The sequence below is a fragment of the Lutjanus erythropterus genome, chromosome 3 (assembly GCF_056507025.1).
Source record: "Lutjanus erythropterus isolate fLutEry1 chromosome 3, fLutEry1.hap2, whole genome shotgun sequence".
Classification (NCBI taxonomy): Eukaryota; Metazoa; Chordata; class Actinopteri; order Lutjaniformes; family Lutjanidae; genus Lutjanus; species Lutjanus erythropterus.
Window position 1 is genome coordinate 34,367,756 of NC_139319.1, and position 25,127 is coordinate 34,392,882.

At 39.3% G+C, this 25,127-nt stretch overlaps 2 protein-coding genes across 2 annotated transcripts; both read left to right on the forward strand.

Annotated features, from left to right (window-relative positions):
- Positions 1-4,105: 4,105 nt before the first annotated feature.
- On the forward strand, positions 4,106-11,387 carry get3 (guided entry of tail-anchored proteins factor 3, ATPase). The gene is made up of 7 exons (XM_084715883.1): positions 4,106-4,671; positions 6,016-6,163; positions 7,453-7,601; positions 7,744-7,894; positions 8,128-8,235; positions 8,829-9,026; positions 9,114-11,387. The coding sequence occupies exons 1-7, from the start codon at positions 4,529-4,531 to the stop codon at positions 9,240-9,242; spliced, it is 1,026 nt and encodes a 341-aa protein (XP_084572009.1). The 5' UTR covers positions 4,106-4,528; the 3' UTR covers positions 9,243-11,387.
- A 2,410-nt stretch (positions 11,388-13,797) lies between these two features.
- best2 (bestrophin 2) lies at positions 13,798-24,573 on the forward strand. The gene is made up of 9 exons (XM_084713809.1): positions 13,798-13,979; positions 14,089-14,183; positions 16,192-16,425; positions 18,654-18,808; positions 18,998-19,075; positions 20,991-21,143; positions 21,658-21,738; positions 22,984-23,138; positions 23,293-24,573. Exons 1-9 carry the CDS (start codon positions 13,828-13,830, stop codon positions 24,074-24,076), a joined length of 1,887 nt encoding a protein of 628 aa, XP_084569935.1. The 5' UTR covers positions 13,798-13,827; the 3' UTR covers positions 24,077-24,573.
- Positions 24,574-25,127: the final 554 nt, after the last annotated feature.

Here is a 25,127-nt window from a genome sequence, read left to right on the forward strand (position 1 = left end):
GTCCTAAGCCACTTAGTAAACCACTGCATGTACTTTAATGTTGCCGGATTTAAGCTGAATTCAATAAAAAACCTTTTCTGTTGATAAATTGTTAAATTATTTGGGAACAATTTTCAGCAACACTCTGATTGACAAACGGGGAGTTGACAGTCCAATCTGCTATTGCATATTATTTGTCTTAATGCAATATAGAAGCAGCTGCAAAGCTAGGTGCCTTTACAGTGATTATACAGACTGCTTATTCATTTTCTCCATTCTGTGATGTCTGTGAAAATGCAAACCTGTAAACACAAAACTTGCCCCTACAAAAGTCAAGGAAATGTCTGATAGTAGTAATACGACAGCCCATACAGCTCACAGTAGTTAAAGTCCCATATTTCTTGTGGTTTGTGCTACATTCACATCATGTGGGAAATTGAAGAATCAGCAGTGTCAGTGTGATTTCAGCAGTGGTTTCAGTACACTGCCCACTTTTCATCTGCTTTTACAGTGATTGTTTGGCATATACAAGTACAACAACAAAAACAATAAAAAAAATACAAAATGATGGGTCTGCTGCCTGGAAGTTAGTCACTTAATTGATTTTAAATTCAATATTTAATGAAACAGTCAATCTAAAGTCACTAATATCCATCTTGCATTACTCCAGAGTTGTAATCAGTGGTAATATGATACATGACAGAGGCAAGTACTTTTTAATCTACAAAGCAAAAAAGAAAAAAAAATGCTGTTTTCTGACTCTTTGGAGATACATAGTTCTCACAGGACATTTAAATTAAATTAATAACTTGATTAAACTGAATCGAGGGGCAGCACTATACAAATCATTAGCGGTGATGCCCAATAATTTCTGATAACTGACATCTTGTCAGCCATTACTCCTTAAATAGGCAATATAACACCATAACAGGAATGCTATAAAATTTCCCATAACTCACTGGCAGCAATTAGCTGGTAAGTTGCTGTAAATACATTTTACAGTATGATTAATATAAATCTAATTGCATTACCAGAGTACTATAATTGTTATTACAGTTATAATCAACATGCTGTATTGTTTATCACAACACTAATTCAACTACTGTAAAAAGCATCACTGCATTAATTTAATACCATAAATTAATAACTGTAGAGTAATTACATGCTGTAAAACGAAGACACTTTTTTAATCACAAAAAATGTACTTATTTAATCAATTCATTGAACTTTTAAATACCCAAATACATTTCAAAAACATTTTAAAGTGTTTTAGTTCAAATTAATGCTGAATGTTCTCTGAATGAGTGAGAACATGTTTGTGAGTCATACAGCTGTGCATACTCTGATAAATGGATTCTTTTTTTCTGTCAAAATAGTATTTTGTCAAAGTTTTGGAGTTGGGGAAAAATGTTTGAGCGTGCAAACTCAGGTGTGTTTCTCCCTCCGATCACAAATGTGAAGGATGGAGATTCGACCAAGTAAACAGAAGTTAATGTAACTTACTGTGTTTTAACATCTATCTTCACCATGCCCGCATTGACAATACATCAAGATCTTCACAACGTAGCATTAAAATGGTCTGAAGCCAGAACTGAGTTGGAAATGGTCAACCTGCTTGGAGGAGCACGTCAAAGTCTAAAACCTGTCATTTCCTGTTGCCAGTAGTTGGCGCTATGACGATTGCAGAACATTACCAAAGAGATGTGTTCAGGGTGGGACTGTTGTCCAACATGTGAAGGCTGGTGCAGATAGGATCATTTATACTGAAGTAACAGCAATTTCATGCTTCATGGCAAGACATCAAAATTCCACGCCATGGCCATGCCCCTCAAAAATTCACGTTGCAGCGAGCTCTGGCGCCCAGCAGACGCCAGCAGGCCACAGGAGGCACCGGCCGAGCCGCGACCGTCACGGCAAGGTTGGGCGCCTGGCAGACGTCAGCCAGCCATAGGAGGCGCCACTTCATGTGACGTTTCAGGCAGATATGACCAAGTGAATTAAAGTTAATACAGCTTCCTGCTTTTTGGCAAAACATCAACCTTTGACGTGCCGCTATGGCTATGCTGTTTGATGATGCATCAAGATCTTCATAATACAGCATTACCAAGGTCTGAAGGCCTTTCTGACAAGATGTGAGTTGGATATGGGCAACCTACTTGGAGAAGCACATTGGAATCTATAACGTGTCATTTCCTGTTGCCAGTAGGTGGCGCTGTGACGATTGCAGAATGTTATCATATAGATGTGTTCAGGGTGAGACTGTTATCTAACATGTGAAGTTTGGTGCAGATCAGATCACTTATACCGAAGTTACAGCAATTTTGTGTTTCATGGCGAGACATCAAAATTCTACATCATAGCTACGCCCTTCAAAAATTCAGATCACGGCGAGGTCTTGCACCCAGAAGATGCCAGTCAGCCACAGGAGGTGCCACTTCCTGTTAACTTTCAGTCAGATATGACCAAGTGAACGGAAGTTAATGCAACTCCCTGTGTTTTGGAAGTGTTTTGGCCCTAAGCAAAATTCTGGTAAGAGGCCCTCCCAACTGACCAGAGAGCCACGTAAACCATTCACCACACAGTCACACCCCAGTGCTTCACTACAGTCCTTCTCCTTTCAGACAGTTTGCTCCATCTGTCAGTCAAAGAATAAGATCTAAGAATTAGATCTGTATAGAACAGAACGAGGTACAACAATATTTACTGAATAGAATATTTTGTGTAAAATCTTCAGATAAGAGAATATTGACATTAACATAAATAAGAAATATTAGAATATAGAAAATACTAAAACATAATGCTGAGCTTTGGGTCTGATGACAGGTAATTAGTCAGTTAATTGATTTTATATTCAATATTTAATCAATTAGCAGTGACTGTCAGTCCATTAATTTCCATCTTGCATTAGTTCAGAGTTGTAATCAGTATTGGACTGTAACTAAGTACATTTACATCAAGTACTGTACTTATTTTGTACTTTACTTGAGTTTCATTTTATGCAACTTTATGCTTCTACACTACATCTCAGAGGAAAATACTGTACTTTTTAATCCACAAAGCTGAGTAAAGGTTGTTTTCTGACTTTTTAGAGATACGTGGTTCTCACAGGACAGTGATGCTACAGACATTTGATTGTCTTATAGACCATGATGCATTGCTGCAGATTAAACTTGCCTATAAAGTTGTTAAAATGAGCTGAACTTTAAACATCTACAGCAGTAAAAGGCATTAAAACATTAAACATTAAAACAATAATATTAATCCAAAAACATCAGACATAATAACACTGACAGGGAACATTTTACTGAAACACCAATACTTTTACATTTATCTGATAATATTTCCACACTTTACTTAAATAAGGTTTTGTGAATGCAGGACTCTGATATAAGTACTTTTGTATTAGTAAATTATCCGATTACTTCCACCTCAGAGGAGTAACATCATGTCCACATATTGTCTGTACAGACAGACTGGTCTCCACAGATGCTGTTCTGAGCTACAGATTATTGCACGTTTGCGCTCTTCAAACGTGATAAATAGTTTTATTTCATTGTGACTTGTGTCAGACACAAAGTCACAGAGCAGCTCTGGATGTGTCTGTAAGCAGGACACAGACAGACAGACTGCAGCTCAGCTCACATCAGACAGACAGAGAGAGGAGCAGCAACTTAACGTTACTGTGAATCAATGATATCAAACTTGGAGAGGAGGAAACACAAGTTTACCTGATTACTGTTCACCTCGTTCACTCTCGGAATGTTACTTTCTTATTAGTTCTGCTTCATCCTCTCATCCTCTCATCAAAGTTGTAAACACTGACACCTGCTTTGACACGAGGAGGAGGCGGGGCCCTTGCGTACCTCGCGGGGTCCTACGCAACTTTCGTAGTGTGTGTAAGGGGCTCTATGTGCTCTACACCTGCAGTTTCACCTGAAATATCATCTGTCTGTGGTTCACTGGCGCCTCCTGCAGCCTTCTATGGATTGCGGCGCCGATTTTTGCAAAAACTGCGAATGTCCAAGCGCGAGTGAGAATCAAGTACCTGTTCTTCACGGGAGGATGCGTAGGATACGTTCCCGTTGGCGGCGTTGCCTCTGTTAGACTCCAGTACTGCACGGAGACAAGCAGTGGAGTCATAGAGAGGCTCCGAGAAATTACTTGAACAGTATCATTTTCAGGACGTAAAAGATGCGGGGCTTTTGAGAAAACATTCAGGGTTTAAGCTTCAGTAGCCAACCCCTGAGTCCACCTCCGAAAATGATTAAGGACGATTGAGCATACGTGTATAGACAAACGACTTGGCGTGGAGTAAAATGAAGCAACGCCACTCCAGCAGTGCTGAAAAAAGGAGGGAGTGAGAGGATATTAATACTAACTCTTCCATAGCCTGTTCATCCTGATGCTGTCTCGCAAGAAACACAGAAATATTTATTTATTATTTATTATTTATATATTTACGTTCGGTTTGACTTTGTCCGAGGAGCCTTGAAGGCAGCAGTGTCATTACGTCCCACCTGCGCTGTGCGTTACATTGTACACAGACAAGATGGCAGCTTCATTGGAAGACGAATTTGAAGATGCGCCTGATGTGGAGCCGTTAGAACCGACGTTGAAGAACATCATCGAGCAGAAATCTTTGAAGTGGATATTTGTGGGTGGAAAGGGTGGTGTTGGTAAAACGACATGTAGGTAAGCTGGAAGGAAATCTCCATTAGCCTCCAGCCATTCAGGCAGCCTGCTAGCATAGCTAGCTTTGATTAGCCACCAGCTTTAGGTTGACGTGGGTCATTCTCAGTCAGGGAGTAAGATGTGTTGTTCCTTTAACATGAATCTAGTGATCGTTAGCTTGCTGGCTTTAGACGTACTATATTAAAATATCTACGGTCACACTTGAAGTGACTTAGGCTAAGCTAGACTAGCTAGCTGTCAATTTGCCGGGTAGTCGAATGCTGTCGAGCACTGTCACTAGCTAACGTTAGCCAGCTGACACATGTTTATGACTTTCTCAGTGGTTTGATAATCACGATGCAGGATGTCACTGACGTGTTCTCACACGCTTTCATCATAACAAGAAGATCAGATACCTTGTTCAAATTTGTGCTAGCTTGTAACCAGCGTTAAGCTATTAGGAAGATACTACAGTAGAGTACAGTAGCTAGGTTAGCTAGCTAGCGTTAACTCTCAGGTGCAGCTGTAGCTGATGTATTCATTACTTCCCCTTTGACGACGGTTGAAGTCATTGAGTGATTCTTACAAGCAGCATAAAACAAGTGGAGAGCACAGCAGCAAAATAAAGTGACCAACAATGAAACTGCAGCAGTACATGTTAGTGGTTGTATGAAACATCCACGTTATAACAGTCCGTAATACATCCACCTTCCAAGTGGACAACATCAACAGTTAACAACATTGACCCCAACATCAGCATCAGATCATTATCGAGCCTTCAGAAAATTTAAGTTAAGAAAATGTGTCACTTAACTGTCTCACTATAGTTGACGTGATGTAGCTTTTAAAATTGGGAGCAGAAAACATCTAGCACCCATTTTATTTTTGTGACTGTCAGTCACATTTTTTGGTACTTACAGCCAGATATATATCAGTCATCCAATATTATTGGCCTAGCACAGCTATATCTCCTGCCATATGCTTCAACACTGTTCTGGTTGTCCTTCTCCTGCTGTACAGATCTATCCTGTGTTTAGGCCTACAACTAATTATTATTTTCATAGTCAATTAATCTGTCGATTGTTTTCTCAATTAAACAGAATGTTAGAAAGCGTTGAAAATATCCAAGATGTCCAAGATGATGCCTCAAATGTCTTGTTTTGTCCACAATCCAGAGTTATTAAATTTACTGTCAGAGAAGAGTAAAGAAACCAGAAATATTCACATTTATTCACAGAATTTTGACTTTTTTTCTTAAAAAACTGATAACTCAAACTGATAATCGATTATCAAAATAGTTGGCGATTAATGTAATATTTGATTAACCGATTAATTGTTTTAGCTCTGCTTGTGTCATTTGTCCAGCTGTAGCTTGGCTGTCCAGCTTGCTGCCGTCAGGGAGAGTGTCCTAATCATCTCCACTGATCCTGCTCACAACATCTCTGATGCTTTTGACCAGAAGTTCTCAAAGGTGCCTACGAAGGTCAAGGGCTATGACAACCTTTTTGCAATGGTAAGTTGCCATGAGCACCTGGCCCATGCACAGGAAGACACTTCAGGGAGAGATTAAAATATAAATGTGAATGTAGAAAAAAAATTGTTTGTTGCTTGTTCCAAAAGGCATTTCTCCCAGCAGACATTTTAACACCATAGTGGAAAGAGCCCAGGTGTACCTAACAATGTTAATTAGTGTCTCTGTTCCATCTGATTGTCACAGTTAGTCATGTGTGTGAGTAAACATGCACATTTATAGCCATTCACCTCTCTCGAGTTTGATTAAATACATGATTTAAGAGAAAAACGTGAACATATTACATTAAAATAAACAATTAGGATGCCACAAATTTAAACAACAAGTTTAAAAGTCTTTGTTTATTAACTGCAATGCACCATATTTGCGTGAGAAAAAGGCATAGGCTTTTTTCATAGTAGACATTTGGCATAGTAGAAAAAGCACAGGTCTTACTAGTAACATTAATACATGCACAATACCACCGTGAGGCAGCTAAATTAAATTTAGTCATCATTATTTTTAGTACACCTGTGCTTTTCCTGCTGTGATATGTCAGAATGTCACATCTAATTCACTGTTTATTTTTTTGCAGCATTTCAAAAGTCTCCTAAAATTTGTTTGGCAAGTGGATAGAAACAGGGCTACATTTGTTAACAAAGAGGTATATTCATTCTGTTTTTGGAAAATGAAATTCAATGAATGAGGTCGCTATCTCTTCAGTATCATGAGGATAGTCTGTTCCACATTTTGTGCCCAAGCACAAACCATCACTGTGTAACAAACTGAATTTCTGGTTGCCCAAAAATCATTTGCAGTAGTCATCAAAACCCTGAGTTTATTTGTCTTATTTGAAAAGGGGTAGCATACAATAATCAACATTTAAACACATGTAAATACACCTGAGTTGGCTTAAGGCACATTTTCATTGGCAGGTCCTTTGCTAGATGTTGTAAGGCGTTCTATAATATAAAAAATAATGTAATATGCACAGTAGTTTAAGACCAGTTACGTGGTGGTAAAAGCACATACAATACGGTTAAACAAAATGAGTGGATAGCAGATGACACAGATACTGTATAAGTGCAACCATGTTGAAGTTGGATGAAAACAGCACAGTTACACTTAAATGATTAATATGAGGAGGACTTTCTAATTGATTGTCGCACTGAATTCCATTGATATGAAGGTCTGCAGGAATAGACTACTTGGCTAAAAGCGGTTTTCCCTGAATGGGATTATGCATTCCCCCCCGGCTCCATGTCTGATAACTTGTGTTTTTGTGAGTGCAGGAGATTGACCCGAGCCTGGGTGTGGCAGAGCTGCCTGATGAGTTCTTTGAGGAGGACAACATGCTCAGCATGGGCAAGAAGATGATGCAGGAGGCCATGAGCGCCTTCCCTGGCATCGATGAGGCCATGAGTTACGCAGAGGTCATGAGGTGAGACAACGTCGTCCCTCAAAAACCAGATCACAAAAGTGTGACCCAGACTTGTATTTATCTTTCACAGTAGTATGACTGAGATAATAAAGAAATTATAGCCAGTGTACTAACTCTGCACGACTGTCCACCTGTACCTCAGGTTAGTGAAAGGAATGAACTTCTCAGTGGTGGTCTTCGACACTGCCCCAACTGGTCACACACTGCGGCTGCTCAACTTTCCCACTATTGTGGAGCGTGGTCTGGGCCGCCTCATGCAGATAAAGAACCAGATCAGCCCTTTCATCTCTCAGGTGAGGAGAACATATCCAGTCACCCATTGATTGTAGCTGTTTCTAAATTTTTATGTCAGTTTAGGTGTCTATAAACACTCCACAAAGCTACTGTTGAATTTGAAAGGGGAAAAACTGACAAATGAAGTTAATACTTTGCATTCAGAGTATTTTTTTTGTTTCTTTTATACATTGAATATTAGCTATAATTTAATCCATTATATACATCTCGATTTCTCTCTCATATTTTGCAGATGTGTAACATGCTTGGTCTGGGTGATATGAATGCAGACCAGCTGGCCTCTAAACTTGAGGAGACCCTGCCAGTCATCCGCTCAGTCAGCGAGCAGTTCAAAGATCCTGTAAGTCACTCCAGTTGCAAGCACATCACCCTGACTACATGCTTTGTGCAATACAGGCATTTTTTTTAACCTTTTTCTGATAAATAAAAAGTGTGTGATAAAACAGCATTATAATGAAGTACTGTTGTGCTGCAGAGGTGTTCTGGCCTACAGATCCTGCTCTCCAGATGTAAAAAACATGTTTTTGATAGAAACCCTAACAAATGCCACATCATCATGATTTTTATAGTTTCTTTCACTGAAAATGAAAATTCTGATGCAGAATGAGCATTCTTACTAATCATGAATCATATTGCAATTACAATAGCTCACCATATTGTGCAGCCTTATCTAAGCTTTGTGCAAACATCCTATTTTCTACTGCATCTTGCCCTCTGATGTAATTCCATTGTAATGTAAAGTCCCGTTTTGATTTTAACTTAAATATTATGTTAGTGATAAAATGTAAATTATTTTACATTTTATCACTAACATAATATTTAAGTTTATGTTTAGCGTTAAGAATAACTCAGCACTCGATCTTGTCTTATTAAAAGCACTCTGTACATCTGTTGTAACTCTTCTCCCTTTCCCACTTTCCTCACATCCAACAGGAACAGACCACCTTCATCTGCGTTTGTATCGCCGAGTTCCTCTCCCTGTATGAGACGGAGCGCCTGATCCAGGAGTTGGCCAAGTGCCGCATCGACACACACAACATCATCGTCAACCAACTTGTTTTCCCTGACTCAGAGAGGCCATGTAAAATGTGTGAAGCCCGCCATAAAATTCAGTCCAAGTATTTAGACCAGGTATGATCAGTGGTTTGTGTTTGGGTTGAGACGATCCAGCTGCATTGTTGACGTGGTCTTCATCAATAAACTGTCTTCTCCCTACAGATGGAGGACCTTTATGAAGATTTCCACATAGTCAAGTTACCTCTGCTGCCCCATGAAGTTCGAGGTGCAGACAAGGTCAACACGTTCTCTAAGCAACTGCTGGAACCGTACAAACCCCCAAATAAGTGATCTCCCTCTTGGCAGGACCTCCCTTCTCCCTCCTACAGACCACACCCGTACAGTCTGAACTCACCTCCTCTGAGCTCCCCCCCGCCGGCCTCAAACCCTGCAGTAACCACCTCAACCTGATCCACTCAGTCCTCAGTCCGTCATCCAAAGCAGAGCACTGCAACAGCAAGACGCACGTCCTTATTGAAGGGGAGCTGAACATAACACACACACACACACACACACACACACACACACACACACACACACACACACACACACACACACACACACACACAACGTGCTGTATTGTTACAGAGATGAGACGGTACATGTTTGTGTGTTGCCTCACTCTCCACGCTCACCTTCTCTTCCCTTCATTTCCTCTGTGTGGCAGTCGTATTATTCCTAAAGCATTTAACTTTTTCGCTACAAAACCCTCCTCCTCCTCCTCCTCCTCCTCCTCCTCCATCATGCTGTGCAGTGTCCAGCCTCAGTTGTGGCAACAAAGTGTTTCCAGTGATGGTGCTGTGTTCTCCAGGATAAAACGGCTTTCAGATGGTTGATATTAATGCCTTGTTTATTCTGTGTGATTTGGTGGCTCTGTCTCTTCTTCAGTTTCATTTTTGACTGAAATTTCACACAGATTTGCCTCTCACATCCCAATGTGAGACAAATTTACATTAAAATGTCAACAGATTCAGGGTGTGACGGCAGGGCAGTGAAAAAACAGTTACCTTAGAGTGACAGTTCACCCCAAAATTAAAAATACATATTTTTCCTCTTACCTGTTGTGCTGTTTCTCCATCTCTGTTTTGGAGATGTCAGCTGTTGACATGTCTGTCCTCTCTCAAATATAATAGGACTAAAGAGCAATCATCTTGGGGTGCTCAAACTGCTAGAAATATTCACGTGTAAAATTCAACAGCATCGTCTCTTTCCAGAAACCATGACCCGGTTACTCAGGAGAATCCACAGGCCTTGTTGTGAGCAGTTTCATGTAAGAACTAATTTCTTTGTTTGGCATATTCTACTGCGGAAAGAAGCACTGGTAGAATCTACCTTAAGAGAGTAGTTCCTAAATGAAACTGCTTGCAAGAAGATCTGTGGCTTATGTTAAGTAACTAGATCATGATTCCTGTGAAGATACCTTCCTGTTCAGTTTTTCAAATGTATATTTTTGCTGCTTTGAGCACCACAAACCAAGTGCTGTGTAATCCCATTATAGTTGAGAGATGGGGCGCAACATGGCATCTTGCACCAAAGCAAACTAGGTGGATAAACAGCACTAAAGGTAAGAGGGATTTTTTTTAAATTATTTTGGGGTGAACTGTCCCTCTTTAGGAAAACAAAACAAAAAAACCTAACATGGTCTGTGGTCCTTAGTAATTTTTTTGTTCTCGACCCAGATCATCCTTATTATTGCAATAAAGAAAGCCAGAGCAGTCTGTCGTGTGTCTTTTACCGTTTGTCCAATCATTAGACCTCACCTTGCCATGCGATCCTGGTGTAAATGCAGTTAACTTAATGTCACTGAGATTTTGATTCAAGTCATATCGGGAGTTTTATATCCACATATGGCTGTTATTGTTTGAACTGGACAGTCTTAATGGCCTCTGTTAAATATTTTAGGCCGCTGTGCTTGCTTCAGGTGGTATGTGTTTAGAGACTGCACCAGTTATATGAGATTCAAAGGCAAAATGGAAGTTGGAAGCTGAAAGAGTTAATTATTGACGCAGCTGAACTCCCAATACCAAGTTTCCATACAGTGCTCGTAAAATCCCATCACACACTCTTCTCTGTCAGACATTTTGTGTCCATCCTCTTTTCTGAGAACTCTATGGGAACACTATTGAAATACGTTAGTAGCCTTATTTAGTGCATTGTTAATTAAAATATATTGAATGTTGCCTGATCAGATGTTGAACAAATGAATGGAGTAAAGCATCTTTGCCCTGGTGATTGAATACTGGACTCTAATTGGCTCACCTGATGCTTCACTGTTTTCCAACAGAAAGATTTAGGTGACAGGTTAATACTTAAGAGGAAGCATTAATAATCACCCCCTCTCTGTCATTGAATGCTTTTCAGTCAAAAAGACTCTGTTTTCTATAGATTTTCTTTAAATTATGTTGCGAGTGTTAATTAAAACAAACTTGCCTCAAATGAGAGCCTTCTGCGGTCATTCTTTTGATCAACATACTGCTTATTTAACGTGCCCATTTAATTGAAGCTCAAGCGACCAGACTGCAGATTGTCTCTGACAGAGCATGAAGCCTCAGTTAACCTTTAACACCACAGTTCAGGAGCAACACGAGGAGGAACTGACTTTCATTAACGATACAAAGGGAAGAGTTAAATGGCACTAAATGTTCATTAAGAATGTTGTCGGCCTCATGAGCACAGTGGTGCGAGAAGTATTCTGCAGTATGCTCATTTAAAAGTACCAATACAAGTAAAAGTTCTGCATTTAAAATCCAAATTGAAAGTAGCGATGTTCTCATACCATTTTTTATTTCCTGATACTGATACCTGGACTTTGCTTAGTGGTCGATATTAATCAGACCTGATACTGATGCATTAAAAAAAAAAAAAAAAATCGGCTGTATACTGTTGCAGGGTCCTCTTTCTGGGTTAATGAATTAATTTCTTGTCAGATCAGTGCATTTTAGACACTATCAGAGGCTGATATCAGTCCTGATATCAGTATTGCAATAACCCTACTTGAAAGTAAATAAGTGTTAACACCTTAATTTATTCAAAGCATCAAAAATAAAAATACTTGTCTTACAGAAAATTGGCAGTATGTATTATTAGATATGTTATCATTAGATGATGATGCCTCAAAGCTTAAGCAATATTCTACTCTTGTTATGTAAATATTTTATATATTATAGTTTCATCCAGTGGTTCAAGATGAATCTAAGGGGAGTATTTTAAAGTGGTAGAAAAGAAAAAGTAGAGAGGGAATTGCTTTTTTGAGAATTTTACCCCTTAGAACCTCCAAACATTGTTTAAGCCATTTGAGGAGTTAAGAGGGGAAATGTCTCTTTAGTGTATCTGATAACAGCTCATACTAACAAGCCAAAAAGGTTAAGAACCACTGTGATTATATATTGCATATCATATATTTTTAATGCAAAATGTTTATCTGTGAAGTAATTTATAACTAAAGTCTTAGAGTGCGAGAAAAAGTATAAAGAGTAATTAAATAAACACTTACAGACCTACTGAAGTACAGTAGTTCAGTTAAAGTTGGATTCCAACATCACAGACACAGCGAGTGTCAATGCAAGTCATTTAGTCTGTTGGGTCGTTAAAAATGATTTCCTTTCAAAAAAAAATGTCCTGGTGTTAAATTGCTTCGTGAACAAGTGGGATTATTTCACCCCACTGGGATTTTTTTTTCCTGTTCTAAGAAAAGAATAAAGTTTGAAAGAAACAATGAGACCAAATGACACAAAACGCATTTTCTTGGCACGAGTATTTCAGGAAAAAATGTTGTTGTTATTAAAGCCGCAACAAGTAGCTATAATTATAAGCCTGTAAAAGGGAAAATTGGCTGTTGTTTTCATATCACTTAACACGAAAGTTTGCCATGCTCCACTTATTCCAGTTTCATAATAATTCCTACTGTACTGTACGGTCTTGCGCGCTCCTTGTGCCCCGGCGCTGCGGCCTGTCGCTTGCGGTCCATCACCGAGCCGCGCTCTCCCGGTCGGGGGCCGCGCTAACGAGCTCCTCCTCCTCGTTTTGGGGATTTACCCCGGGGCGCGCTGACCACTGGACGCACCGCGGAGGCTCCGAGGATTACTGCCATGCAGCCGAGCGAGCCTGACGCCAGGGGATATCAGAGTCATGAACGCTTTGAAGAAACACCACTGGCGAGCGCAGAGAGGAGGATATACTGCGAAACTGTGAAAATGTGAAGGCGCGTCTCCAGCGGTGCCAATTACGCACAGAGATGCGCTGAGGAAGTGGTGCGTTTGTGAAGATTAAACACTAGAAAAGGTAAGAAGATATTTCAACACAAAATACATTACAAATAGTCACTTCAATTTGTTTCATTGGATAAAAGCAGTGGGGACGTACTTAATCTGTGAACTGGTACCACTTTACTACAAGACTACCCTTGTAATTGATCCATAAATGGCTTTTAATCAGCTTATTAATTATTGTTAAGTCTTGCTCATACTTATAGATTATTAATAAACAGTTAAAAAACAAATTAGTAATTAGAGCACTAAAGCTGACAGGTGTAATTGCTGCTGATGGAGAAGACAAACTAAGCTAATCAACAATGAGATCTCAGGCTTAAAGGTATGGATAAATGTGGGCTCACTATTTGGTAAGCAACAGGTCATTGTTTCCCTTTTCATCAAATGTGTTGAAACAGCTTATAAATGATTTATGATGTAAATAACTATTTAAAAAACACGTATAATCATTTATAAGGGTAGTCTTATTGTAAAGTTTTATCTGTGAATTTAATAAAGTTTAAAATGACCAGAGAGTTGTTTAGATTAATGACCTACCTGATGTAACTAAGCTGCTTGTTTCTTTCATACAGCTCTCTTTTTGAGGACCTGTAATCAGGCTGTCACCAATGACAGTCACCTACACAGCCAGAGTTGCAAACGCCCGTTTCTGCGGCTTTTCCAAGCTGCTTCTGGCCTGGAAAGGCAGCATCTACAAGGTGTTATACAAAGAGTTCCTGGCTTTCTTTGCCATGTACACCGCCATCAGCATCACTTACAGGTGAGACAGAGAGGACAGCCTCAGGCAACATCAGCTGCTAACATATTCATCTGCACTTCTTATGATCATATGATTCATAAATGACTGTGTGTCACTTTGACTCTTTTAGATTTTTCCTGTATGATGACCAGAAGAGGTATTTTGAAAAGCTGGCAATTTATTGCAACCACTACGCCAGTCTTATCCCCATGTCCTTTGTACTGGGTAAGCTTTAATGATGCTCTGGGTATCAGAAGAGAAGCCACAATTCGGGCAACAGTATGTTTCAGATGTTTGTTTAGTGTAATGTTTGTGTTCTTGATGTTGGGACTGTAGACAGAGGTGTAATTTGATAAATAACACAAGAGTGAGCAGCCAGGAATTTATGTGACAACTCCGTAAAGGTTTCCATGTGAAAGACCTTTAGACTTCAAGACCCTTGTTTGACAGGTTTATAGCTTAGGGTCACATTACTTTGGTGATAAATTTATCTATTGTAGGCAACAGTCTGATTTAATAATTGGATTTAGAGCCAGACAGATATATTGGTCAGTCGATATCTGCTTAGCACTACTATAATGGCCTATACTGCTATTGGCATATATGTTGTCTGATATTTCTTAGAACATAATGCAGATTGTTTTTTGTTTGTTTGTTTTATAGGAATCATTTTATGTATATTTGACCCCTTAATTCAAGTTCTGTTTGTGTTTTTAATATATAGTTATTTATATTTATCAAAAATACCAGTGAAAGTTTACTGTTTCAGTGATCTGATGTCATTTTGGATTTTTTAGAATAGAGTATCGGTTGATATGTCAATACAGGAATTTACTCCCTCTGTATGGTCAGGCCGTATTAGAATATTGATTATATGTCTATGACATTCTTTGGGCCTAAATGGTTGTGTATAGGATTCATGACAATATTGAACTCTGGGAGAGCATAACTAAAGTATACTGGTCAACATTGGTCTGAATACGCATTTTAGTAAGGATCCCTCAAAAGGTGCTGCTTTGCAAGGTAACAGTTTCTTCATACTGGAAGAAGCTAATTAACGCTACTAATTAAAGCTACTTAGAAACTTAAAACTACTTTAAAGTGCAAATGATCTAGCTTTAATACAAAAAGGTCACATGCCAGCAAAAATGCCACTCAGTTGAGGTTATTGTATAAACTGTTCACAGGTCATACTCAAACCAAAATACATATAATATCCATCAGTCAGTAGAGAAGCAAAAACTATAACTGTCCCCAAATTGTTTGCAGTTTCCCTAGTTAACTACACAATAAATGGCAAAAAAGTAATTTAACTTCTTGAACCAATACGCAAATAGGAATGAAATTGAACTACCAGCAAGCTGCTGCAAAATGTAGTTAAATTACTAGTTTAATTACATGTAGTTCAATAATCCCCAACACTGACTGAAACTTTTTTCAACATATTTTTTCATTCATTCATTCTTTTTCTTTTTCCTTTACGCAGGTAAATCAGCTAAAACACTTGCTAAAGATACAGTATCTGATGAGTTAAGATTATCTGACTGCATTGGCTCTCTGATGTACCAGTTGGGCTGCATAGCAGAAATTACGTAACAGTAAAACAACGTTTATCTTGTGAGAGACCCTAAGGCTGCAGTGAACATGATCTGCTGGTGTCTGGATGGTACTAGAGAGAACTAGGGCTGGGCCAAATTGCTTATAAATGTCTTTTAATGTCTTATAAATGTATTTTTAGGATATGCCCCAATATTAAATATATATCTTGACATAGACATTTTATCTGAGATAACATACCATAAATTCTCAAATAGTGATGATTTTATAGAATATAATGCATTACTTTAGATTACACTACCCAACAGCAGCACTGTATGATATGGACAAACTCAAATATCATAATATTTTCTACAAAATACCTTGATTTCGATATTGTGACCTTATTGTAGGGATGGCTGTTGGTGCTTTCACAAAATATATACAAAATATATATAATAGAACAGCTAGAACAGTCTGATAAGTTGAGAAAATTACATTATTTTACTGTAATGCAGCCTTTAAAACCAAAAAAAGACAGCACTTATGCCATATCATGATATAACGATATCTGATGATATCTAGTCTCATATCAGTGTTGATATATTGCCCAGCGCTGTAGAGAACCCAGAGAACTGTACTTGATAAAACATTTGAAAAGGTCTGCTCTATGTCTCCTCTCCACTGCTGTCTGCAGGTTTCTATGTGACACTGGTGGTGAACCGGTGGTGGAACCAGTACACCAGCATCCCGCTCCCTGACAGGCTCATGTGCGTCCTGTCAGGGGGCCTGCAGGGAAGCGACGAGCGAGGCCGCCTCCTGAGACGAACCATGATGCGCTACGCCAGTCTGTCGGCCCTGCTCATCCTCCGCTCTGTCAGCACGGCCGTATTCAAACGTTTCCCCACCATGGACCATGTGGTGGAGGCTGGTGAGTAGGCACGAGGACAGGGGTGGTGACGTGGGCGGAGGGCTCCATCCTCAGCCAACAACACCCACTGTGATTTTACAGTGAGTCAGTTGTGAGCTCATACAATTATCTAAAAAAGTTTTAAATAAATAAAAGTGGAAATAAAAAGTGAAAAATACCCTTTCCTGCCCGTACAAATACACAATATGTAAGGAATAATAGTACTAATGTAATAATGTAATCGGGTCATTATTGCAAAATAATCACTTTCTCACTGTACATTATCCTGCTTATTACACCACTACTTACAAAAAATCAATAACTTGGCCAATAATATTAATTTAAAAATGATTTTATTGCTACTCTGTCTATGATAAGATCTGTTTCCATAGCAACAGTCTGTTCTTCATAGCAACAGTCTGCTATTTAGAAATAACAGATCCTAGAATGCTGTATTTGACCAATCAGAATTGAGTATTTAACAAAACCATGCAGTAAAAACACTTATAGAGCTCAACAGTGACCACCCACTTTTTTTCCCCATTCATTCACTTTTTTAAGTTTTAAGCATGGACCCAAACCAACCAACTTCAAGTTAAAACATTTGATACAGGGAAAAAAAAACAGCTTCAAGACTGTGTACATATTTGTTTTAAAGAAACTACCCATCCCACAATCCATTGTGAATGATTCTGCTTCATCTTAAATGTAACGTTTGTCAATATTATAGTGTTTATACTGTTAATACATGTTAATAAGTGCTGAAATATCATGGAGTTGTGTGTGTGTATATGAATCATATTCACTGTGGCATTATTACAACATTATTAGTGTGATTCATGTTAGCTACCTAAGCGGCCTGCTAGTTGAACTACCTGTTCACAAGGGCAGTAACTACTTCCATGGTAACAGCAAGCAAACAAACGCCTCCCTCACTGTTACCCTTCAGGATTGTGGGTAGTGCAGTACAGCTCCATGACATCAAGATTAAAACATGTTTTTCTTAAAACAACGTTGATATCATACGGACTTGTGTTGAAGTATATACCATCGTTTCACAGTCTCATAGCTCGTGGTAAATCGACATCGGACAGTTACAACATTATAACTAATAATCTAAATCCTCTATTCAGAATATGAGCAGGATTTTCACTTCCAGAAACTCACTGTTGAGCTCTATTACAAGTCTTTATTAAATACTACATTCTGATTGGTCAACTACTGTACAGCGTTCTGATATAATTTCTGAATAACAGACAGTTGTAATGCATAACAGACCTGCTCTGGACACTATTCTAACAGTCGACTCTGGAGGAACAAAACATAATTTCTAAATCAGTAAAATACCCACGTCATGAGTGTGTGTTGTTTCCTCTGCTGTACATTCTCTACACCAGTGAGAGCTGGAGAAATCACAAGGACAGGCACGTCCTGAAATTCACTGGTGATAAAAAAAAAAGTTTATCACATGTCTGTTATGAGATCATGACACCCTGGTATAGCGAGCTTCTCCTCCCTGTTTTTCTCTAAGTGTTTCTCAGAAGTGGGTACTAGGATCTCTAGGGGTACTTGGTTAAAGCGGTGTGTGAAAATTGTGAACCCAACTGTGTGTGAACCAAAAATATATCAGGCGTGCATAATTCCTAAAATAATTCTAATATCAAAAGTCCAATAAAAAATGTATATGTAAGTTTGATTAAACCATATTTTCTGTTAAATATTCCTATTTTCAATTCAGTCCTCACACCGCACTAAAGACGAACGCAACAAACGCGATCATGTTCACCATGAGTGGGCCGAAGCTGAAAACACAGAGAAAGTGAAGTCTACAAATACTGTCAGTATCAGGAGGAATTCCGTTTTAATGGGATTAGCATTGATCAAAGAGCTGACACTGATGGCACAGCGCTGTGTTGTACCTCTTTAAATAGGCTTTTTTTTGGGGGGGGGGGGGGGGGGGCATTTTCTACTAAAAATGTTTTGCGTTGGCCAGGAGGTAACTGGCTGACAAAATATTTCAAAGGGCATATTTTATTTTAAAAAATGTTTGAAGGCCACTGCTCTAACTGGTAAAGCTATAAAATCTCTTCTGGACGTGTTAAATTGATTGATTTGGAAATCTGACTCAAAGAAAAGTTAAGACTAAGTCATACAGAATATTGATCCCTCATCCTGTAATCCCCCATCTGTGAGCCACATTTTACATTAGGAATAAAGGAATCAGGCGTGTTGGTCTGCTGTTTGTGCAGGTTTCATGTCACGAGACGAGCGGAAGAAGTTTGAGGGTCTCCACTCTCCTTATAACAAATACTGGATCCCCTGTGTTTGGTTCACCAACCTGGCGGCTGTGGCCCGTTGTGAGGGCAGGATCAAAGACGATCACACGCTCAAACTACTGCTCGAGGTGCAGCAGTACACACACACACACACACACACACACACCATTACAGAGGCCAACTGATATGGTGCTACAGTTTTCATGTTTTGGCAGAGATTTATTTTTAGGTGTACATTCAATCAAGGTAAAGACAGAAGAGTCAGGATAACTGCTGTACAGTGACCTCAGCACGTCTCTGTGTTTGTGTGTGAACAGGAGCTGAATGGCTTCAGAGGGAAGTGCAGCATGCTGTTTCATTATGACATGATCAGTGTTCCTCTCGTCTACACTCAGGTACGTGCTCTGCTGTTTGGGATTTTGCATAATCTTAACACTGCTATATGCTGTCACTATATTTGATTATACACACATTTGTACTTGAAATCTGGTTGCCCTTAGTTTTTCTTCAGGCATTTGCTTAACATGATATGACAAACTTGATTTTTCACACACACTGGCTCCATCCACTCTTTACATTAAACTCTTTAATTATAAAGAGGGTGGAGCTACTGGTTTGTGTTCATGTACGGTGATATTGATAACTGTTAATGACTTCACAGAAACACATGGGTCAATAAATGATAATATAGGTTTATAGCTACTGGTTAGAATTCTTTTAACTCAAAGGCTCTAAATACTACAGTTCCACTGAGCTTCAGTGTCAATGTCCTGGAGAAGCTACTAGTCATAAGTATAGTCCAAAACTGTAAATAATAAAATCATGATGGCTGAATTCCATTTGGCTGTTTCAGTGACAGCTTGGCTGTGACACTTGAAGAGAAAGGTGTAGATGTTTCATTTGGACAAAATTTTTATCTACATAGTCTCATACCTTTGACTTTTTTTTTTTTTAAACGAATCTCTTTTTTCATCATTGCTGAAATAAGGAAAACAAACAGGGCTATTTCTGGAACACTAGCTCTCTGACATAAATCTGTTAACTTCAGGACTCCTTCCGTATTTTCGTCGAACAGATCATCTGTATTAAGCTGACTTTCACTTTTATAGGCCTTAATCACAGCAGGCGTTTGACTTGTCCCGGCAGGAGAAGCAGCACAGGCGTAATTAACGACATTAACAACTGTTCTGTTTAATTGTCCCAGTAAAGAGCAGCCTGCAAAACACCTGGGCCATGAGACGGGAACAGCTCTTATTTATTTATATTAGTAGTTTTTCATTTGTGTTTGGAAAACTGTAAAACCAAATGTTCAAATTAATTATTTGTAGTAAGTAGAGAAAACTCAACTTTTGTTTAGACATTATACTAAGTTAAAAATATTGATTGCGAGTAGACTTTTCTTTTTTTAATTTGTTGTTTATTAAACTCATAATTTTAAGTTTATGGGTCCTTAAAAAGTCACTAAAACACAAATATTGTAATAGTAAGTTTAAGTTTATTATTATACTGAGTTACTGAAAATGAAATGTTTTTTAACCCTTGCTATGAGAGGGATGAGTGACAATTAATTTTTTCAATTACTGAACATATTTGAGTTGGCTTAATCAATCATTTTAATTCAGCAGTAATCACAGAGTAACACAAACTCTAAATATCACCTCCATCTTTTGAATTTATGAACTCAAGAAAATTGCGGCAGCTGAGTACAGTACAGGGCAAAAAGTGAGAAGGATGTACTGCTTGAGCGCGACTTGAAGTCTTCAACTGTTATAAGTTATTAAGTATTGAAACTTAACTAAAACTTAAAACTTATCTTGTAACTTGACTGTCCATTACATGAAAAAGCAATGAGCTAAATGAGAAAGTTCTCTACTAACCCGAATCACACTATAAAAATATGATTTGTGCCACAGGTCCCTCTCAATATTTCAAACAAGTGCATTTACCCCCCAACTAAAAAAACACTTGTCTTATATTCCATTATGTTCAGAATTTTGTGTTTTCCTCAACATAAATAAGTACATTCACCCTCCCTTAATGTTTGTCCCTCCAATGTTAAAACAAAACCTCTGCCCTTGGTTTGTTCGGCTGGATGTTTAATCAGTCACTTTTTAAATTATTCGCATCATAAAACAGTGAATGTCATTTAGATGAAGGAAACCTGGACAGCAGATTTGTGTCTGCAGAAAAATTCTTTTTAATTTTGTTTGAACTTGTGGAATAGATTAACACAAATGTGAATAGTAATTTCTCAAGAAAAATGGAAAGACAGACATAATATGTGACCAGTTACCAACATCTTTCCTACAGGTGGTGACTTTGGCAGTTTACAGTTTTTTCCTGGTTTGTCTAATTGGTCGCCAGTTCCTGGACCCCACTCAAGGATATCCAGGTCATGACCTGGACCTCTACGTGCCCATCTTCACCCTGCTGCAGTTCTTCTTCTATGCCGGGTGGCTCAAGGTCAGAGAGAAGATCATATATCATCTGTTGAGATACCTGATCACCATATAAATATTGAACTATATCACACAGTACTTTTAGATACACAAAATATTAAGCTTTTTGCTCTTTTTCAGAAAAAGATAATATTACGACTAAGCTGAATTTATAACAAGTGAAAATGTATATTCCACTAATATTTCTGTTTACACGTAGCTGTACATGGCTCAAGCAGCTCTAATCATTTCACTTTTTCATTGGAGTATGCCCAGCAGTAAAAATGGAAATCATAGTGGAATATTCATTTTCATTCTCTATGTAAACAGCTTAGTGGGTGCATTGTCTTTTTCAGTATGAGAGAAAAAAACCCTGAATATTTTCTGCATGTAAATTCAGTCATTCAGGGAAAAGGGCCTAACTGGGAATATCCAAATGGGATATTGTCATAAGCAAAATAGTAGTAGAAAATTAGTGTGTATATAAACATCAATGATTCATGTCGTCATCTTGTTATGTTTTCTGTTATGTCCTGAAGGTTGCAGAGCAGCTGATCAACCCTTTTGGAGAAGATGATGATGATTTTGAGACCAACTGGCTGATAGACAGAAATTTCCAGGTTTCTCAATGTTAACCATTTAAAAAAAACTTTGTAGCACCTTACTTTAAATGATTTTGTCTGTCCCAACATCCTTGTTTGAATGTGTTGCCCAAAGTCATATTTAAAGTGGTCATGAAACTGTTAGTGAAGTTCGTATTGCTTACATGTTTCCTGTAAAACAGGCAGCTAGGAAGGGACTTGTCAGGGACATTGATTGGTATTTACAGTTGTCAGTACTCCTAAATGTGTGTGTTTCGCTCCCTCACCATGCAGCTGTATTAATCCATGGATGGAGTAAGGAGAGTTGTTATATTGGCTGACTCTTCCCGGACTAAGAGCATTCAGTGAACACGCTTAGATTCGGACCAAAACAGCCTCCAAGACCAACAGAGTGTAGTTTGACACCAGGGAATATGCCATAGTACCTTGGTGGTCCATAAAATATGATTCAATTTCACCCAAATTAGTGAATAATTTTAGAAAACTGTGTTTTTGTACAGTGAGGCCTGTTCCCCTGAAAACTCCAGTGAACAGAAACATTCTCCTTCAATGCTCTGGTGGTGTCGTAAGTGAGAAAGTGAAACAAACTTAGTGTACGCCTCCAACTACAGGCAGACTCATCAACAATTTTTGGTTGTTTTCCAGGGAAAGACAAACTCTGAAATACCATCAAGTATTTTTATGCATTTATATCACCTATATGCCAGTAACTGTCCCAACAAAGACAAAAAGGTCATTTTGTACGCATTTTCAGGTATTTTTAAATACCAATTTTGACTTTATGGGAAATCTAAAGGTGCAGTAAGCAATTCTGGACAAAGATAGTAGATTGTTGAATCAAATTCTTGGGTTGTTAAATACTTGTGTTTTGAGAATGAGATTCAACAAACAACTACCTTACCAACCTGTGATTGGCCAAAGTCTCCTGTTACGTGGTAGATTTTCTGAAGCTTGAAAACAGAGCCAAGAGAGGAGCAGAAGTCTAGTTTTCTGTCAGCCATCCGAATGACAATATGCTTAAAGGTTATTATGAAATTTCTACCCAGTGGCACTAAAGATAAACTGCCTACCCCATCTTTAAATCATATCCAGTTTGGCTAACTTTTGCAATCCCACATGGAAGATCAGAGGCTGTATTATTAGATGCTGTCAAACCTTGGTTTCTCATACTGACTTTAACATCATGGTGTTATTTAAGTACAACATGTCTGCATCCTTCCCCTTTGTATCTGAGTGTGTTTCTGTCTGCATTCTGTTCTGCAGGTGTCCATGATGGCGGTGGACGAGATGTACGGAGATCTCCCGACGATGGAGAGAGATCGCTACTGGAATGACTCCAACCCCAGACCCCCCTACACCGCCGCCACTCTCTTTGTCCTTCGCAAACCCTCCTTCCAGGGCTCCACTTTTGACATGGCGTGAGTATCTGGGTTTCACCTTCTCATTCTACATGCTTGACTTGTGACCGTGATGCTTTCAGTTTGAATCCTTCTACCTTGTGGGAAAATCTGGGTGATGAAAGTGAAAGTATTCTGCCTCAATTAAATAAATTGCCACCACATGTCTTGACAGGATTCCAAAAGAGGAGATGCACTTTCAGCCTCTGGAGGACATCGCTGAGAACCTGGAGGAGTCAGGCAGTCGTCACCCTAACATGGCCCTCTTCAACCGCCTACTCAATGCCGCCCCATCCCCCACTGGCCTTATGGGAGGGGCTCTTCGCCGCACCTCAGCCCAACTCCAGAGGCTACGCCACTCCCCCAGCATTGACCAATGCACCAGCGATGATGAGGACGACGAAAGTGGCAAAATAGGTAAAGGTGGGTCTCTGCCGTCAGGGCTCGGGCAGGAAACCCAGAGTACGGTGTGCAGTTTCAGAGAGGAGAAGAGTGCCAGAACACCTCTGCTGGAGATTCAGTTCGGGGCGGAGCAGGAGAGGCGAGGGGGCCACCAAGCCCTCACTGACAAGAAGGAGGTGAGTGGCGTGGAGGGGAAGAGTGATCAAGAGTGGCAGATGAGGGAGGAGAGAGGGAAAGCGGAGAGTACAAAGGGGGAAACCCAAGCCATGTCACTCCTTCCTCCTCCCCCCCAGTCGTCAAGAGAGGTGTCCACTCGGCCAGCCTCCGCCATTTCCATCACCTCCCATCACCCCTCTGCCTTCCTGTTTCACCCCGCTGCCCACTCCAGTCTGGAGCACTGCAGCTCCCAGCCGGCCATCAACCAGAACAGAGCTGTGCCCGCCATTCTCAAACCTCCCTTGGGTGGAAACAAAATGTCCTTCCTCACTGTACCGTCATACAGCGAACCTCAGCGTTTCCGCAGTGTGAGCATGGGATCAGAGCTCACTGGGTCTTAGGTGGACAAATGGCTGCAATGTTCCCATGAACTTCTGACTGTATGAAACCACAGTTCTTGATTCAGTGCATGTTTTCTCAAGTGAAATTAGTCATAGATATGGAACTTTGCTTCCACTTTTACTTTGACATCAGTTTTTGAAAATATTAAGACTGTTTAAGATGAATTATTACTGTTAAAGAAAGTAATTGCTCCCCACATTTCCAAAGAGTTCATTTGCAAAAAACCCCTGAAAAACCCACAGATAAACACCATTCTAAAAATTAATAAAAAACCCAGCTTGATTGACATTCCCTGACCTGCATCAGAAATAAATAGCATGATTTTAAGCCCTCCTCCCAACTCACTGATGATGTTTGAAAGTCAGCTGACTACTGTACTCAATTTCTGGAACCTGAGAGGAAAGTTTGGTATTTGAAGGCAATATAGGAAATTTTAAAGGTACACTCTGACTTACTGAGTGTCTCGGACGTAAAACGTTAATTTAAAGGTGCTGTATATGACCTTGCTGTGACTAGAGGTTGAAGTAGACCACCAGCATCTCAGACAAAAACAAATGCATGCTTTGTTTTTTTTTTTTGGTAACACTGGAAAAAAGCAGCATCTGAAAACATACTGCTCACAAACCTCAGATCAAACTGTCAAACTAGGCAGCTCTGATCTGTAATCTGTAATAGAAGATTGTAACCAGGAAGCTGCCATTTCGTGCCAGACTTGGAAAGTGTCCCGAAACTCAGTTCAAATGGTCAAACTAGTGCTGATCAAATATGGATCGAGATTCTCAGAATTTTCAGAAACATATTTTAGTAAACTGTGTAGCTGTGATGTGAAAAAGTTACTCAGCAGGCCACCATGTTGAAACTGGACGCAGAGAGAGACTGACATGCTCGCTCGCACACGTGTGGATAAACAGAGATGTTTGGACTACAACACACAGTGGCAGTGTAACTTCATTCTCTGCTTAGGACGCCATTTCTCCACTGTATTTTCACTAGTTGTTTGCTGAATATTATCTATTCCACCTTTAACCTTTGTATATTCCAGGCATTACA